The following is a 19,766-nucleotide window of genomic DNA, read 5'->3' on the forward strand; positions in this document are numbered from 1 at the left end:
ATTATGTATTTGTTTTTTAGCCTAATATTTCTCATGATATTGATATACATATGAATTGTAATTATCACAATTTACTAATATATAAGAAAAGAAGCGGCTGATTTTATCCATATGTTTAAAAAACATTAAATTTGTAATACTTAATTTGGAGTTTTTTTCTGTGAACAACAACAGTATACGTTCTCTCCATTGAGAGCGTTTATAGTCCCTTTTCTCAAAGCGGGCACATCTCATTTCATGACCACACCACTCTCCGCCATACATACATTCTCCCAGCCACATTTCCCTAACATAATATGAAATTTAAAAAAAAATTAAATTTAAATTTATTTTTGCATAGGCGCCGCACTATGCACTGAGCAGTACTATACAGCATTGACATAACACCAGCGCCTTAGACCGCTCGTCCGTAGAGGCTTGATGGTGTCATGATGAAAATTTAAAAATATAATCGCAACTTAATTACTTCAACATACCACGTGACAAGCAAAGACAGAAAACGTACCATATTTTGGAATTTTATTTGTTTAAAAACATTAATGTGTAGAGTGCACACCAGTAAATACAAGTCTCCTACACCCTGGGAGAAAAAAAATCAGTGTTTAAAACGAGGATTCGTGCAATACGACTAAATTAAATCCATCAGAAAAGGCTTAAAACCCAACTATTAGGCCCTGATTCATATTTAATCCTCATTTAGGCCTGGGAAATAGATTGTCTGTGAAAAATTAGCAGGATCTGACTTTTTATTACAATTTGGCTAAACTTTCAAAATGTGTTACATTTCAGAAACACCAAGCTATTTGTAAGGTGGCGTACGCTGTATGGGCTATAGGGTGATCTAGTCGACTTTTTTCTGGAAAATAATGCTGGACTCCGTATATAATTTCTACAATAGATGACTTCATCTGACCTTCGACTTGCAGAAAGGGTAAGTTTTGAAGAACTGAGTCGCTCTGGAGTCAAGAAAATGACGTTTTCCTGGGCCCTGTTTGTACAGAAAGTCAATGGGAGCTATTTACTGGTGTGCACCCTGTATTAATAGCGCTCAATTGTTGATAACTGCGTGTTCTATATACAATAAATGAGCCTACGCACAATAGGTTTTTCATACATTATATCGATTTTGACTCGCACGTGCTCGCGCCGTATACTAAGTATGTCGGTGTGGTGTGGCCTACCATTTTCCTTGTAGCTCATTGTATACACGTCGATGTTTTCATCATATATACAATAAATCCACATTAGACCCCTAATTTTATTTCAGAAAATAAAGGATTAGATTACCATAAAAACGAAACAGTAATCATTGGTGGGGTCTAATGTCATTTTACCTGGATTTGTCGGCGTTTTTTCTATCGCCATTCTCGCTCAATTAAAAAAATATTTTGGCGTATATAAAATTGAAATAAAATTCTCTGCCTCATAAACGACATCAAATGTGCCACAATTCGGTATCACGAATCGTTATATATGATGTGCAGTTAATATTCATATTTTCTTTTATACAGAGGATGCTTCAGTTTTGACAGGAAAAATATTTTCTTGAAAACCCTCTTACTCGGTTATTTCAAAACGGTAACCACGCTTCCCTAGAATATGCAATAAATTAGCATTAACATTTTTCTTATTCTAACAGCAAGCGTTTCTAAAATGCAGTATGGCGAAATGTGGTGTATTTCATGACGTCGCCTTTTTTCTAGGCCAAATCTGTCTCGTTCGAAGGAACTCACCGCTTAAGTTGGTTTTTGCGGAATATCAATTTTAAACGTCTTATTTTCTCAAAAAATGAGTCATTTTCATTGTCCTCATAATATTAGCTTGCCAATGATATGATGTTGTTTTTGCAATAGATATGCCCTCTTACATCCCCAACTAATGAAGGTTATGTTTATGTTGGGTTTCGGCACACCTAGTGAGAACAAAGGCTGGTACAACACCCATGAATGATAAAAAACCTCTATAGTTTGATCACTCAGAACATCTATAGTCTGATCAGTACGACAAGCCCAAGGCTAATTTCAATTTACTTTCTAAAAATAACCCAAGAACTACAAGGAGGGGTTTGTATTCCAACCCCCCTAAGATTTTTTATCCGTAAAAAAAAAAAAAAACACGCACGCATTTACGTCCAAACCACCTAAGCTAATTGTAGATCCATCCTTTGCGCTCATTTTAGTGATAATATGTTTACACCAGGACCTTTCCCGGGGGTAGGACAGGCCGTCAAAGATGACCATAGAGGGAGGGGGGGGGGGTTGGTACGGCCCACCATTGGTTTCTACAAGCTTCTACAGTAAATTCAATGATTTTCATTTCCCTCCTGTGAAATTATTCCAAGAGCTACTGACTTTTTACTTGTTAGTTAGGTTCAAATAGTTATTTCTTTTTATATTGTGGAAACAATTCGGTCAACATCGCATTTTTGTAGAATTTTTAGCCGAAAATCAAATTTTCCTATACTTTTGTACATAGCCAGAATCCCGAAATTTGCATGGGCGCCGTCACATTATGACGCCATAGCGGCATTATGTGGGGCATGTTTGTACTTACTTTGGTATCACTGGATAGAGGAGACCCATAGCATTACATTGGTACCAAATATAGCGGTATATGACGTTTATAATTGAAAATTAGGGGGGGGGTGCTACAACCCCCCCCCTTCGTAGTCCGTGTTACAAAATATGGCTATGTAGTTCTAGAACCACTTTTAGTGGGAATTTATGTAAGTAAAAGTTACCCAGCTGAGCTGAAGTTGAAAAAAATATTGAAAGACTACAATATCGTGGCAAAAACAAGAATATGTACTTTGGTCATTTGCTTTCCAGTCTACATTCCCTTAAATAACAAACCTGTATTGACCGTCACGGTAAAGTTGCAAATGGCTGTGTTGTTTGATGAGTCAACAAATGAATATGTTACTGGTGTTTGCCCAACAGGAAACTTCGTAGAGGGCGCATGTGATCGCATTCGATGTGGTGTGCCGGATAGATCAGTAGCAGATGGCTCACTCCAGGAAACAATTGCTCCTTCGTTACCAAGTTCAGTTGATGTGGCTATGTTATTCGGACAGTTATGTATCGACGGGGGTGCTGTGTCAACTGTCGGGAGAATAGTACAAATTAATACAGAAAGGATAATTGGTAAATATGGGAACCTTTGTTATCAAAAGTTTTAATCCAATTGAATTTTCTTTGACAAGAAGGCTTGATGGTCGGTGTAACATCAAATCGTCAAGGGCAAGTCACACCAGTTGTTGAAATAAAGGTCAGTAACGTCTATGATATCGTGCGTGACAGGGAATTCCGGAGTAGTTTATATTTGGGGTACCACAATATTAATTGTCTTCTCCTAGACGTTTGTCTACAAAGGTCAAGAATGTCCAAGATCACTTGTGGGTCAAGAGGTCTGAGGGCATGAAGTGTATTGCCTTCTTATGCGTTCACGAGGTGTAATGCCTTCTTAGACGATACTCCCGGAAATGTTAATAAAGAATTAGGTGCAAAGCAGGTGTTACGAATGTGAATGGAGATGAGCAGGTCATTTATCAAGAACTGAGGATAACAGGTGAACGAAGAGACTTACAGAATGCTGTCAAGGACTGGAAAGAGGAGAAGAGGAAGACAAATAAAAATTCCTTTAAAAAAGGAATGGGGCGCCCAATGTGAGCTTGGATGTGATGGTGAATTCCATGGTGTGTAGATTTGGTATTATAATGATTTTTCTAGGGAAGAGTAGAAGATGATCAAATGCAAGAGAAATGTGTTTGATTGGGGAAGGTGTTCTGACAATCCAAATATATACTTAGTCCACCTCAGATGACCTGTAACAATTTTGGCGCAGAATTGTGATCGACATTACTTAATTCACCTCGGATGACTTTGACCTGATTTCAACATTTTCGCGCTTACACCAATCATGTCCATAACAATTTAACTCTTACAACTTCCTGTCAACTCTCTAATTTAAAACTATAAATTTCTGTCTCTTTGCCCTTTCTGTCTTGTACCATTAAGATAAGCAAACATCTTCATGATCCAATCAGGTGGTGAATGATGTGCATTCTCTAAATTCAGTAAATTTCCATCGTCAACCGTGTAATTGAATGGGATTATTTTGAATTTTTAAAACGCTTGAAATATCACAAACAAATAGGCCTATGTTAATAAATAATATAAATAGAAGCTAAAACCGTTCGGGTTTGATAGCGAACCCCACAAAAGTAACCGAGTATATGGAAAATGCCATACGGCCGGACGGTTTCACAAGTTGCCGGCTCTATCATTTCACTCGCCGCCTGGAATCAATCTTGCATTTTCCGAATGAATTGAATTGTCAAATAATGTCGTAAAAACTTTATTTGTGAACGGATTTCCATCGTTAAAAAACAAAATGTATGTTTAATATATCAATTATTTCAATGAGAGCAGTTCCATTAATTTTCTTCCATAAATAATCACAGAGTATTATCTGTTTACAAAATAAGCGGTTTTTATTCAGATTTAATTAGCGTGCTGTGTGTGACTGCAATTATCATTATCAGTATACTACTCAAAAACATGGCCTTGTTCATGTTTACATACTGCCTTGTTTGATATTAGGCCAATAAAAAAAATTATTTGCTTGCTCTCAAATGAATTGTCAAAATTGGGTCGGCCGTGGGATTTCTTTTCTTTTTTTTTCCTTTTTTTTTTCATTACTAGCAAACTCTAATGTTTGTATTAATTAAGGTTCAAAATATGAAAAATCAGACAATGTTGGTGTCAGAACATTCATTCTTCATAAAAGTAGCTACCCAGCAAACACAAAACGTTTTCGACATCATTCGCAAAAGGTTATAAAAGGTTGTCAGAAAATGTTTAAATGTCGGTTATATAAAGGGTACATTAAGAGTATAAAACGTTTTCATAACATTAAATAACATTTGTTGGTAATTTACTGCACAGCAAACACAAACGTTTTACAGAAAACATTTAAATGTCGGGTTATATAAAGGGTATAAAAAGGTTTTAATAACATTCCAAAGACATTTGTGAAAACTTGGTACAAATCATTCTAAACAGAATGTTATTTTGGGGTTGAAAATTTTTTTTGCAAAAAATGTTTACCCAAAATATTTTAAATAACGTTTTATAATGTTTTCACGACCTTTATATAACCCGACATTTAAATGTTATTAAAACGTTTTGTAAAAAACATTGTAAGAATATTTCTGTGTTTGCTAGGTGCAAATATTTTAACATAATGTTATTTAAGTGTTGACAAAATATCAAAACTGCTGGGTACCAAACTTTTTGATACAGCTTGTATAGTAATTTGTTCTAATTTCCATGCAAAAGGAGCCAGTTCTTTCATCCTTAAAACAAATACACATATTTTCAATTACATGCAGATAGATAAGACCTTGGTAAGATAAGCATGTTAATTGTTATGTCACTATCACTATCTTGATCTTGATAAGATGCCTACCATGCTGCAGCTATACAACATACATTACATTCATTGAATGACTTTGAAACTTTGGGTACAAAAACTCATACTCTGCAAGTTAGGTCAAATTTTGCACTATGATTGTTTATTTGAGGTTATTGGACTATGCCATTGAGATTAGGCTATTGTAGTTCATAGTGTTGGTCACCGTCTATCGGGTTCTAAGAGGCGGTAAACTGGTTAAGCCATACAAAGGTCAAAGGTCTCGATTTATTTGGTGTTTTTATAAATCCATTAATTTTGTATTTTAAACAAAGAATATACGCACACCGTTTTATCCCGTGCATATCAAAAAACAATAATAAAATAAAATCCAAGCATATTGTGGTTTTATTTCTGAGCAAGGGCATAATTTTAGCAAAACAATTGCGGAGTAAATCTAGTAAGAGTGAAATTAGAAGCTTTTCACAAACACATGCCTATATTGTGGGCGCCTCCGTAGGTCTTATCTATCTGCATGTAATTGAAAATATGTGTATTTGTTTTAAGGATGAAAGAGGGCGCCCAAAAAGACGTTGGGTAAATGACATCACCACCTTCATAAGTACAACAGCTTGGGCATCAGATATAGATGGATAATGCTGGAGGAGGGCTTCACACAGCAGTGGGTGAAACAGCCTGACATGCCTGATGAGTGAGTGGGTGAGGTGTTGCGAGGGGAAACACTATAAAACAAGGAACTATTATAAAGAAGCGATCTGATTCATCAATGATGAGATTAAAAAATGAGAACATGCACACTGAAACAGCAAAAAACATTAACTCCTATATAACTCCTGTCAACTCTTAATTCATTACTCCAAATTGTTCTGTCTTTTTGTCTTTTCTGCTTTTTGGGGCGCCCGCTACGGCGGCGGCCCATTATTTGGCTTGACTTTGCAAAAGCTTCTAATTTCGGTCTTGCTAGATTTACTTCGTAACTGTTTTGCTTAAAAGTATGCCCAGCTTAGAAATAAAATCACAATATGCTTGGATTTTATTTTATTATTGTTTTCTGATATGTACGGGATAAAATGTTGTGCGTATATTCTTTGTTTCAAATACAAAATTAATGGACTTATAAAAACACCAAATAAACCGTGACCTTTGTATGGTCAGGTATGGTTTAAACCAGTTTACTGCCTCTTAGAACCCGATAGACGGTGACATTTGACCATTCTAATTATGTATGTTTTGAACATGTTTGCACATGAACTAGTTGTTTACAGTGTGAAGAATCTACAACATGCTCATCTATCAGGGCACAGTTTTTTAACCCCAATACATTTGTACATTCATTGAATGACCTTTGAAAATGTGAGTACAAAAACTCATACTCTGCAACTTAAGGTCAAATTTTGCACTTGATAATATGCCACTGGAATGAGGCCATTGTGGTCCATAGTGATTGCAGTAGCAACAGGGCCGTGACCTTTGCACACCTAATCCTTAAACCAAACAAAACAACCACTGACCAATCATGAAATCACTAATTGGGTTATGTGCTTGACTGCTAACTGATTGTGACCAAAGCTATTAGAACACAGCTCAGTATCTTTGTGGTGACTATCTCTGATAAAAATCATTAATTAACGAATTTCAATTCTGGTCAGCAGAGAAAGGAATAAATTCGAAAGACATGACTGTGTTGAAGGTCAGAAGTGTATTTGCAACCAGAGTTGCCAACCCCGCGATATGGTAGCCCAATTAGGCGACTTTTGACTCGTGGTTCACCGTTGTTGGGTAGTTTAAAGCAATAATGTACGATTTAGGCCTACGTCATTTTGTTAGTGTTTACCCAATATGCTGAATGAAATAATATTTATTGTAATATGCCTAACTGCTGGGAAGGGTTCCTAGCAAGGTAAAGTGAAAGAAACCCCAATGGCTATTTTGTCCGTTTAAAATAGAGTTCTATGGCCGATTTAAAGTCATAATTATGACGTAATTTTGTTATTTATTAATTAATTTTTAGCAAAATTAATAACATAAAAATGGGCTGTGCCCGTTTCATGAAGAATAACGATCGATCTTACCCTTGATTTAACAGGCCTGTCAATTTCTTGGAATTGTTTGATATGAAAGGAGGGTATGATTTTTTTGTATTAGTTTAAGTATTTCCTAGCCTCTCTTAGCCATAGGGTTGGCTACAAAAGACACAGAGTATACCTTAGGATAAACTGGCATGAGTGCGCCGACCCCAGGTTTTCAACATTTCAGGATTGTTTCTGGACGGAGGTCGAGTGAAACACGAAATTACGTTTACATGACTTTGTCGAAATTCGTCGTGTGACAAGAATGAGTGTATAGATGACTAGGGGGCAAGCTTACTTATTTGTGTCTTCTATACTATCCATCATATACCCTAGGCCCTGCATAACGAAATTCAACAATATTCAATATCCAAAGCAATATCCTCACTACAATAGGCCCCCAAAACAGTACTCCCACCCCACATAATCGCAAATTGACACGAAAGCTTCATTCCATGAAGTATTTCTCTCGTATTTGATCATCATATCCCGTCCAGCTCACATTGGGCGCCCCATTCCTTTTTTAAAGGAATTTTTATTACCCATGCTTATTATTAGAAATACGCTGCAGTTGTTAGTTAATTCGCTTTGAACTCACATTACATGCACATTTTATTTTAAAATAATTTTATATTAATTCGCAATGTATAGTTTACTATAAAGTAGATAGTGGCAAGCACATTATAAAGGACTGATAGTTAACTACAATTTTCACTTTTAAACTGTATTTTTCTGAATGTGTTGATTGTTAGTCCGAAACTCCTGCAAAGCCATGGACTTGGCATCTTACCTACTCCATTCTATAATAGTCTGCATTTTGTGTTTTCTTAGTCTTCAATTATTTTGTTGAATGTAATTTTATGAATCAAATAAAAAAGATAGAAATTGGCCTCACTTTAGTTATGTGTCATTTTACAGTATTTATAATTAATAAAGTAAGACAATACTTAAATATGGGGTACATTGTTCAATACTATAGGCTTACATGTATAAATTATGTCCATATTATAGCTAGCCCCTAAAAACTTTATTTTCCATTGGATTTTCCCGTTGAAAAGACAAAACTGATGTTTAATATAGCAAAATTTCATCAATAACATTTTGAGTAATTTTTATCCATAAAACGATACAGGATAGGATAGATAATTACGCTGACTTCAATTTGGTCCATATAATTAAGATTCTACAACATTATTAGATCTGTTATCAACATATCAATTATGCACTCACAGGCAACCAAACATCATGCAAGGTCAAGGATACTGTGGAAATGCCACTGATATGACCTCATATTGGTGATGACCATGTTGATATGCTGTAGAACAAGTTATTGTTATATGTAGGCCTAACCTATAACTTTTAAAGTCATAATTAATTCAAACATAACTTTGGCAATACTCGTTTTCGTTCGTTGAAACGGCAAAACATACTTTCGTTTCCTTACAAATCGAATAGCTACACTTTAAAACATTTTCACCACAAAAAGTGAACTAAAATAATTCATACCAATAGTAGTAGGATATAATCTTTTGTGTACACAGGGCCCATCTATGAAACAAGTGCCAGCCCCTATGGGCTGGCGAAAAGAATGAAGTATTTAGGCAAAATGCTTAAAGCCTTAAATACGATCTTTTTTCAGAATATACCTTTATTTTTTTCTAAACCGATTTTTTGGCATATCTGTAATACTTACACATGTTCCAACTAAAATCTATGATTCTTATTCAATGGGTGCGTCTTGTAAAGAATTCACGTAATTTGATTGGTTTTCTGGTGTATAATATCTCACAATAGTTGATAGTGATATTAGTCAGGGCGCGCGCCGCCACGCAACGGCGGCACGCTTGTTGCTCCTCAATGATCGCGCGATAATGCGTTCGCGTAATACACGTGCAAGAACTAAGAACGCGATTCGGCGGCTTAGATGTTCGTGATGGTTTCGTTCATTTAAAACAACGGGGATGTCCTCACAAAAGTAACTTTATTTTGTTGTTGAAAAAAGGCAGTTTTTCTCGCAAAAATTGCATTAAAACTGAATAAGAATGAGAATAAAAGATAGGATGTTGTCTTTTGCCTATCCAATATTGTGTCATAATGGATGGGCTGGCCAATATTTTTTATCGTAGTGGATACCGGCTGCGCCGGCATCCACTACTTAAAATATTGGCCAGCCCAGCCAATATTTTTTATCGTAGTGGATACCGGCTGCGCCGGCATCCACTACTTAAAATATTGGCCAGCCCAGCCAATATTTTTTATCGTAGTGGATACCGGCTGCGCCGGCATCCACTACTTAAAATATTGGCCAGCCCAGCCAATATTTTTTATCGTAGTGGATACCGGCTGCGCCGGCATCCACTACTTAAAATATTGGCCAGCCCAGCCATTATGACACGATATTGGATAGACAAAATCCTATCTTTTATTCTCTAAGCAAACTGTCAAATTCGCCCTATTTCTAGTAAAACGGGATGATTTTCTGTTGGTCCGACATATTATCATAATTTTTCAGATTATGATAATATGTCAGAACGATCGCAAATCGCAGTCTCCTACGAAGCCAGTTTGGTTACGCTCTCTCCACATGTGGAGGGAGCGTAACCAATCTGGATGCGTAGGAGACTAACTCTGAGGCCGCACTCATGTGACCATTAATATGGCCTCGGGGGCTATTTTGTCAGCCGTTAAAATGCAGTTTCCCAGACTCAATTCTCGCTATTCGCAATAAGGGCGCCGCCAGCGGTTTGCGATGTAATCGTCATAAATCGTGATGTATCATGGGAAAAGGTCGACATCAAGTCCGCGCAATACGAATATTACCATGCTATTACATAGGAACACGTGACAATATTTTTAGTTTGTCAATATAACGGTATTACACGCAAATCGATAGAGAAAAAATTAATTGTGCACATTTCAAATCACATTATTAAGTATTATTGAGTATCGATTCGCGTGTAACACCTTTATTTTGACAAACTAAAAAATATTGTCACGTGTTCCTATGTAATAGCATGGTAATATTCGTATTTCGCGGACTTGCATGTCGACCTTTTCCCATGATACCTCACGATTTATGACGATTACATCGCAAACCGCTGGCGGCGCCCTTATTGCGAATAGCGAGAATTGGAATAACATAATTTACAGAAACCACTAAATTAACGCATACATTTTCAGTCTATGTGTTTCACACGACTAGAGATTTCATTATTGCTTGTGAAAAGTAAATATAACCGGAGTGTTAAAATACATTGGCAACAGAAAAGTTGAGTAAATCTATCTGAAAGCAATGCTGCAATGTAAAGATTAAGACAATAATGAAAATCATACCCGCAATAACGTTGACGTAAAAATGACATGTCGCCGATTTGCCAGTCTCATCCCTAAAGATGTAAGGGCTGTGCAATAATTATGAGCCCTGGGGAGGGTAAAATTGGGGGGGCAAGAAATTTTTGGCGAGACGAAAGGGGGGGGCAAGCAATTTTGGCAAGCCGAGAGGGGGGGAAGCGATTTTGGCACGCATTCACGGGGCACCTTTTTACTCAAATGCTTTAAAAAGGCTTAGGAAAACGGTACGGAAACGCTTAAATATGCAAATTTTCCTGCTCGCTGCGCTCGCAACATAGGCCTACATCTGGACCATTTAAAGTTTGGAATTTGGGATCCCAAAATTTGGCATGTTCAAGGGGGGGCAAAGAATTTTTGGCGGGCCGAGCGATTTTGGCGGGCCGAGAGGGGGGGGGGGCAAGCGATTTTTGGCGAGCCGTTCGGAAATTTTACCCCGCCGGGGGGGGGGGCTGATAATTATTGCACCGCCCCTAAACAACCCCAGTTCTACCGACAAGAAATTGTGTAGAGGGTGCGTGTGATACTGTGATACAGACAACAGTACACATTGACCAATAGGTACTACATACAAATAGTAACCATTGGCCAATGTGCAAAATTATATGTTCCATATACTGCAGTACTGCAGTACCCATTTCCCAATGTTACTAACATATGCGGCAGTTTATGAGAAAAAGTGATAGCGCCCTCTGTTGTTATTAATCGTATTTAATACGTATTTACAACGTTGTGAATAAATATTTGACACCATAGACTATAAAAACTAGTAATTTCATAACTTAAAATAAGATCAAAACAAGCAGGGTTAGTCCGACAAGGCTCGTAGAGCAGGCAAAGTATTTGCTCGCGGGCAACTCAACCCAAACCTCGGATGGATAACGCTAACTTGGGCTCTGGGGAACAGGCTTGGATGCGAGGAAGTCAAGCTAGCGTAGGATCATACAAAGTAATTTGACCACGTTTTAGCCCTTCCTCGGCTGACTCACCCTGGGGTGGCTCTGAAGAGACACCGTTTGGTTTTTTTACCACGTCGACAAGGAAACAAATTCGGATTCATCGTACGAGCATACAGCAAGAGATATACAACGAGCTAGGCATGAAGAAGATAGAAATAACAAAGGTGCAGTGAAGCAGATAATTATGTATTGTGACTGAATGGAGTTATACAGGTGCAACTTGACAAAGGAGTGAGTACTTGCGCAAATAACCTCAGTAGTTGAAAGCGCCATACAAATCAACAAAAACAAAACAAAAAAAACAAGCAGGGTTGCGGGCAACTCAACCCAAACCTCCACGTGGTGTCGGATGGATAACGCTAACTTGGGCTCTGGGGAACAGGCTTGGATGCGAGGAAGTCAAGCTAGCGTAGGATCATGCAAAGTAATTTGACCACGTTTTAGCCCTTCCTCGGCTGACTCAGCCTGGTGTGGCTCTGAAGAGACACCGTTTGGGTTTTTACAACGCAGACAGAGGAACAATCTGGATTTTAGTGTATGAGCAGATACTCAGGAGATATCAACGAGCTAGGCATGAAGAGGATAGAAATAAATAAGATGCAGTGAAGCAGAAAATTACGTATTGTGACTGAATGGAGTTATACAGGTGCAACTTGACAAAGGAGTGAGTACTGGCGCAAATAACCTCAGTAGTTGAAAGCGCCATACAAATCAACCAAAAACAAAAAAAACCAAAAAAAAAGCAGGGTTGTTTCTAAAGGCGCCATTAAAACTCAAAGAAAGAAAGACAAGCAGGGTTGTCCGACAAGGCCCGTAGAGCTGGCAAAGTATTTGCTCGCGGGCAACTCAACCCAACCAAACCTCCACGTGGTGTCGGATGGATAACGCTAACTTGGGCTCTGGGGAACAGGCTTGGATGCGAGGAAGTCAAGCTAGCGTAGGATCATGCAAAGTAATTTGACCACGTTTTAGCCCTTCCTCGGCTGACTCAGCCTGGTGTGGCTCTGAAGAGACACCGTTTGGTTTTTACCACGCAGACAGAGGAACAATCTGGATTTTAGTGTATGAGCAGATACTCAGGAGATATCAACGAGCTAGGCATGAAGAGGATAGAAATAAATAAGATGCAGTGAAGCAGAAAATTACGTATTGTGACTGAATGGAGTTATACAGGTGCAACTTGACAAAGGAGTGAGTACTGGCGCAAATAACCTCAGTAGTTGAAAGCGCCATACAAATCAACCAAAAACAAAAAAACCCAAAAAAACAAGCAGGGTTGTTTCTAAAGGCGCCATTAAAACTCAAAGAAAGAAAGACAAGCAGGGTTGTCCGACAAGGCCCGTAGATCTGGCAAAGTATTTGCTCGCGGGCAACTCAACCCAAACCTCCACGTGGTGTCGGATGGATAACGCTAACTTGGGCTCTGGGGAACAGGCTTGGATGCGAGGAAGTCAAGCTAGCGGAGGATCATGCAAAGTATTTTGACCACGTTTTAGCCCTTCCTCGGCTGACTCAACCTGTTGTGGCTCTGAAGAGACACCGTTTGGTTTTTACCACGTCGACGAAGAAATAAATTTTAATGTACGTACGACCATATACAGCAAGAGATATTCAACGAGATAGGCACGAAGAAGATAGAAATAACTAAGATGCAGTGAAGCAGATAACTACGTATTGTGACTGAATGGAAATACAGGTGCAACTTGACAAAGGAGTGAGTACTGGCGCAAATAACAACAAAAAAACAAAAAACAAACAAGCAGGGTTGCCAAACCCGCGATTTGGTAGCCCAATTGGGCGACTTTTGAAACAAGGCCGAAGGCCGGAGACCACTCCCGACAAGGCCGCAGGTCCGAAGGACCGATGCCGGAAGCTCCCATCTTCAACGAACCGCCGTAAGTGAGTTTGTTTTTATAGGGCTATATTTACCCCATAATTTCCCTCATTCTTCAGGCCCTGCCCTCTATCGGGTGTTAATTTAAAGTTTAAGCTTGATTGCTATTGTTTCTTTGTAAGCCTGCGGCGCAACCTTGAACAATATTGTTTCTTTGTAAGCCTGCGGCGCAACCTTGGACAATATTGTCCTTGAGATAACAAAAGGTAGCCACCCCCATACCACATTTCGATTTTTAACATACCCATATCCTCCTCTTTATATTCCACAGTGTCGCACATTATCTCAAATAATCATTCACTACAATGAAAATACGTTCAACAGAGGGCGCTATTTAAAATGTTAGTAACATTGGGAAATGGGTACTGCATACACGGCAGTATATGGAACATATAATTTTACACATTGGCCAATGGTTACTATTTGTATGTAGTACCTATTGGTCAATGTGTACTATTGTCTGTATAGGATGGTGATGTCTATAGACCTCTTGACATGTGACGTCATTGCCCGGCAGTATGCGCACGCATTATGGCACTTTCCATTGTTCTTTGCCCTGCAGTGTGCGTGCGCATCGTAGTTTGCTCAGGGCATGTGTATTTTAAATCTCCCACCACATTTCATATAGTACAAGAAAGCCATCGAACAGTGAAGCGGTTCGTTCGAGCATATCGAAAGACCAATCCCTCGCCTTTGTTGATAAACATTGATGTCAAGTGGTCTATAGTATTACATTTATCATTTCTGTTCGTTGCTCGTGGTTCAGTCCAACTAACAAACGCACTGACATCTCCTGGGTCAACTATTGTTTCGATGTCGTGAGGGCATCCGCTAATGATCAGGGGTGTCGAATCTACTGAGCACCTTTCTGGCATGTCTGTAGTAAAAACTAAAATTACGTGGTTCGAAATTAAGGTGGTATGTGCCCTCGACCAAGGTTTATTAAAATAAATGTTAGTAAAGAATATGTGAATAACTCATTCATATCCATACAAATGTAAACAACCTGACACAAAACTATACAGCACAAGAGGTGTGCAAGTTAATCGGTTCTTGTGCATAGGCTCTGCCGCTGCAGAGTGTATTTATGAAATTTCAGGCAAAATAAGCAAATAAGCTCACTAATACACAGCGTCATCATCCCTATATCTTAGTGTCAAAAATTGCCGTGATAGTACGGCGAATCCACTCGTTTTTCAACAGCTACGCATGGCGATTTTGTTCGAGATAGTCCGAGCGACTCAGGCTAAGCATATCATTTACACGATATGAGATACCACAGAGTTTCTATTCTACACGTTTTTACGATTTGCGCATGCTCAGTACCCCATATGATGTTGCCATTACAAGAAAATTCGATTTGTTGTCAGGTAAAACCCAGGTTTTTTATCAATACACCAACTGGAAATTCAATACACTCAGCGGCGATTGCTGTTTTCTTTAAACGCATTATATTTTACTGCATTTTCACCGTAACGATTTTTAAATCGTACGTTAAAAATGTGATATATTCAACTGTTTGAGAATTATAATCATATAAAAGGAACACGCATAGCCCCTTCAGCTCATATCCACGTGATGTATAGAATATTAAATCACAAATCTATAATACAATGCACCATATCGAGACACTATGCAACTTTCTTTATCTGCGTCAATAATAGAATATTGATTTAAATAGAATTGAATACATCTCTACATTTTGAGTTTGTACTTCGACACTGAGCGATCTAGCGATCGATTTCTAGCCAATCAGATAGGATTCCTTTTCTATTGCAAAAAAACAAGTTATGCGTGATCAATATTGTATTTATTATGCAAATAAACAATTTTAATGGGCCAGTAGCTAACCTTTTTACGGTGTACCATGAGGGACATGCAAACTTAAAATAATTTTTAACAAACTCAAATATTTTTTTACAAACTCAAATAATTTTTTACAAACTCAAATAATTTTTTACAAACTCAAATAATTGTTGCAAACTCTAATTTTTTACAAACTCTAATAATTTTTTACAAACTCATAAACTCAAGTAATTGTTTACAAACTCAAATAAATTTTTACAAACTCAAATAATTTTTTACAAACTCAAATAATTGTTGCAAACTCTAATTTTTTACAAACTCTAATAATTTGTTACAAACTCATAAACTCAAGTAATTGTTTACAAACTCAAATAAATTTTACAAACTCAAATAAATTTTTACAAACTCTAATAATTTTTTGCAAACTCAAATAATTGTTGCAAACTCTAATAATTTTTACAAACTCTAATAATTTTTTACAAACTCAAATAATTTTTTACAAACTCAAATAATTTTTTACAAACTCAAATAATTTTTTACAAACTCAAATAATTTTTTACAAACTGAAATAATTTTTTACAAACTCAAATAATTGTTGCAAACTCTAATAATTTTTTGCAAACTGAAATGATTTTTACAAACTCAAATAATGTTTTTACAAACTCAAATAATTTTCTACAAACTCAAATAATTTTTACAAACTCTAATATTTTTTTACAAACTCAAATAATTTTTTAATAACTCAAATAATTTTTGCAAACTCTAATAATTGTTTACAAACTCAAATAATTTTTGCAAACTCTAATTATTAGAGTTTGCAAGAATTATTTGAGTTTGTAAAAAAATATTTGAGTTTGTAAAATTTATTTGAGTTTAAAAAATTATTTGAGTTTGTAAAAAAATATTAGAGTTTGTAAAAATTATTTGAGTTTGTAGAAAATTATTTGAGTTCGTAAAAATCATTTCAGTTTGCAAAAAATTATTAGAGTTTTACAAACTGTAAAAAATTACAGTCATGGACAAAAGTTTGGAATATTTTTATATTTGTATCAAATGCAGTTTTCAATCATATTAGGAACAGATTTATTGTTCTGGAGTAGTGCCCGATTGTTCATTGGTCAGGCATAAGAAGCCATTGTCCTACATTAGGTATTGTGTGATATGGAATGGTACCTAAGACCTTGACAGACATCCGTGATCCATTTTGCATGGCTGACGGGTCATTGATGGTAAAAAATCTGCACTTAAAAACAGGGTTATGCAAAAAATAAAAATATTCCAAACTTTTGTCCATGACTGTATTTGAGTTTGTAAAAAAATATTTGAGTTTGTAAAAAATTATTAGAGTTTGTAAAAAATTATTTTAAGTTTGCATGTCCTTCATGGTACACCGTAAAAAGGTTAGCTACTGGCCAATTAAAATTGTTTATTTGCATAATAAATACAATATTGATCACGCATAACTTGTTTTTTTGCAATAGAAAAGGAGTCCTATCTGGATCTGATACCTCTCGGGCTACATCTGGCGGAGATCGACGATATCTGAACATTGCAACATGGAATGTCCGTACGATGAACGACTGTGGTAAACTAGATCAAGTTCGCATGGAGGCAGAGCGTGTGAGTCTGCACGTTCTAGGACTGGCAGAAACCAGATGGACTTCATCAGGACAGGTGAATACAAATGGCTGGATGCTCTACTATGTAGGTGATGACAATGTTCACCAAAGAGGTGTGGGATTCCTTGTATTGCCAAAGACTGTCAAATCTGTTTTGAAGGTCCAACCAATATCAGACAGAATTATCACGATTCGTCTCAATGCAAAACCCAAGCCAATAACAATCATCCAGATCTACATGCCAACGACTGAAGCGGACGACGAAGAGATACTTTCAAAATATGCTATGCTACCAAAGGTAGTGGACGAATGCCCCAAGAAAGATCGACTAGTGGTGATGGGTGATTTCAACGCTCAAATTGGTGCTGATCGCCATCATATGTCCTGTGGTAGATATGGTGTCGGAGAAGGTAACGACCGTGGACAAACACTGTTCGACTGGCTCAGTGACAACGAATTAGTTGCTGTGAATACAGTCCTGTTTCCAACATAGAAGAAATCAGCTGTATACTTGGTGTTCTCCAGGTGGCCTATGGAAGAACCAAATATATTTCATCGCTATCCGGCTACGTGACAGAAGAGAATGCATAGACAGCAGCGCATTACGCAGTGCTGATTGCGGTACAGACCACCAACTAGTCTGGATGAAGGTGAAGGGTCGCAGTTGGAACACGAAAAAGAGACTGTCGAAGAAAGTGAAACCAAACCTAGCACAGTTGACAGATCCAACCACTGCAGATGCATTTGAAGCCAGTGTAAAAGACCACTTGGCCAGCAGTAGCGTACCGTGGCCGCCCCTATCCCGGGGGCTGAAGAAAATTAAATTTTTCCGCCCCTTCCTCAACAGCCCGAAAAGGAAGGATTTTAGGCGCTGGCGCCCTAAAAAGCAATATATAGTACCATTTTTTAATGCTTTTTCAAAATTTTCCGACCTTTTTTCTTTAGTAATTCTTTTTGCCGCCCCTTCTTCTTACGCCGCCTCCTACCTTGACCCTATATATATCTTCAGCAGCAAATGAACATTGTCCGGCTGTAAGAAAAACAGAAAAGCCATGGATAGATGATCTAGCAATCCAAGACTTGATTCTCCAGAGACGCCAAGCCAAGCTGAACAACTTCCAAAGCCCAGAATACAGACACCTTTGCAAAGCTGTCAAGACTGCATGTCGTAGAGCAAAACGCAAATGGCTGGACGACGTGAGCGCTGAAGCAGATAAATCATTCAGGTCTGGGAACAGCAAACAAACCTACCAGCTGATAAGGCAGATTAGTGGACGGAAATGTCCTCAGGCAGGCATTGGTATCAAGGACGAGAATGGTGAGATACTTTATGAGGCTGCTAGTATCAGAGACAGGTGGACAGAGTATGGCACTCAACTATTTCACTCCGTTGCCCCAAGGCTCCCCCAAGATGAACGCCGACCAGAGCTACTAGAACCTGAAATCATCATGCTAAGTGAAATCAGAACAGCTATAAAGAAACTAAAAGCCGGTAAAGCTGCTGGTCAAGATGGGATATATGGAGAAATGATCAAGGCGGGAGGAGAAACTGTTGTTCAAGCTATGAAAGAAATAATTGATAACATCTGGAACACAGGAGAGTGGCCCAGTGACTGGACTCAATCAGAAATAATCACCTTACCAAAGGTACCTGGCACTCTAGAATGCTCTAAACATCGCACCATCAGTCTGCTATGCCACGCTTCAAAAGTGCTGCTAGAAATTATACGCTGCAGGCTAGCCCACTACATTATGCCGCAGATCGCAGAGGAACAGTTTTGGATTTGTTGCTGGTAAAGGGACAACTGACGCAATCCTCACTTTACGTAACATCATTGAGAAAACAGTGAAACGCCAAGATCAACAACTGTGGCTGATGTTCGTCGACTACAGCAAGGCCTTCGACACGGTCAATCATGATGTCCTGTGGAAAACTCTCTTGGACTTCGGCACACCAAATCACCTAGTCTGGCTACTAAAGAGGCTGTACTCAAAAGCGACTGGTGTCATTCGTGTAGCAGATGGCCACACAGACCCATCCCATTAGAACAAGGAGTTCGGCAGGGCTGTATTATGTCCCCCATGCTGTTCAACGCCTGTGGTGAATCGATCATGCGACAGGTGAATGAGGTAGTAGATGAGAGATCATGCAGCATTGTCGGTGGAAGAGCAATATGGAATATTCGCTATGCAGATGATACCACACTCATAGCATGCACGAAGGCAGAACTTGAGAAGCAAGCAGTCGAGTTGGAGAGGTGCAGTCACACCTTTGGTCTCCATATTAACGCAGCCAAAACCCATGTTATGACCCATGGTAGCAAAGAGACAATCTCCCTGGGTGGAAAGCCAATCAAGCAGGGTGAAAGGTTCAAATATATACCTTGGCTCAATGGTAGGGTGTGTTGGAGACTCTACACCGGAGATCACTGCTCGACTAGCAATTGCCAGAGATGCCACCAGCCAATTAATAGGATTATGGAAGGCTAAAGCGATCAGCCTGAAGCTGAAGAAACAACTGTTGGGATCCCTTGTCTGGAGTATAGCCCTGTATGGTGCAGAAAGTTGGACCCTAAAACAACACGATATCAAGAAGATAGAGTCGTTTGAGCTGTGGGTATGGCGCAGAATGCTTCAG

General features: G+C 38.2%; 2 protein-coding genes across 2 annotated transcripts in view; one reads left to right on the forward strand and one right to left on the reverse strand.

Moving 5' to 3' along the window:
- The window catches only part of LOC140146838 (extracellular tyrosine-protein kinase PKDCC-like), a 214,068-nt gene that overhangs the window by 87,199 nt on the left and 107,103 nt on the right, over positions 1-19,766 (reverse strand). The window lies entirely within an intron of this gene.
- On the forward strand, positions 17,082-18,925 carry LOC140144808 (craniofacial development protein 2-like). Its single transcript, XM_072166616.1, has 2 exons — positions 17,082-17,538; positions 18,141-18,925. Exons 1-2 carry the CDS (start codon positions 17,082-17,084, stop codon positions 18,923-18,925), a joined length of 1,242 nt encoding a protein of 413 aa, XP_072022717.1.

Source organism: Amphiura filiformis, chromosome 2, assembly GCF_039555335.1.
Source record: "Amphiura filiformis chromosome 2, Afil_fr2py, whole genome shotgun sequence".
Lineage (NCBI taxonomy): Eukaryota > Metazoa > Echinodermata > Ophiuroidea > Amphilepidida > Amphiuridae > Amphiura > Amphiura filiformis.

Excerpts from the sequence above, each read along its gene's own strand:
- LOC140144808 (XM_072166616.1), top strand. The coding sequence starts at position 17,082 with ATGAACGACTGTGGTAAACTAGATCAAGTTCGCATGGAGGCAGAGCGT. Across the intron at positions 17,539-18,140 it reads TAGATATGGTGTCGGAGAAG|CAAATGAACATTGTCCGGCT; the intron begins GTAACGACCGTG and ends TATCTTCAGCAG.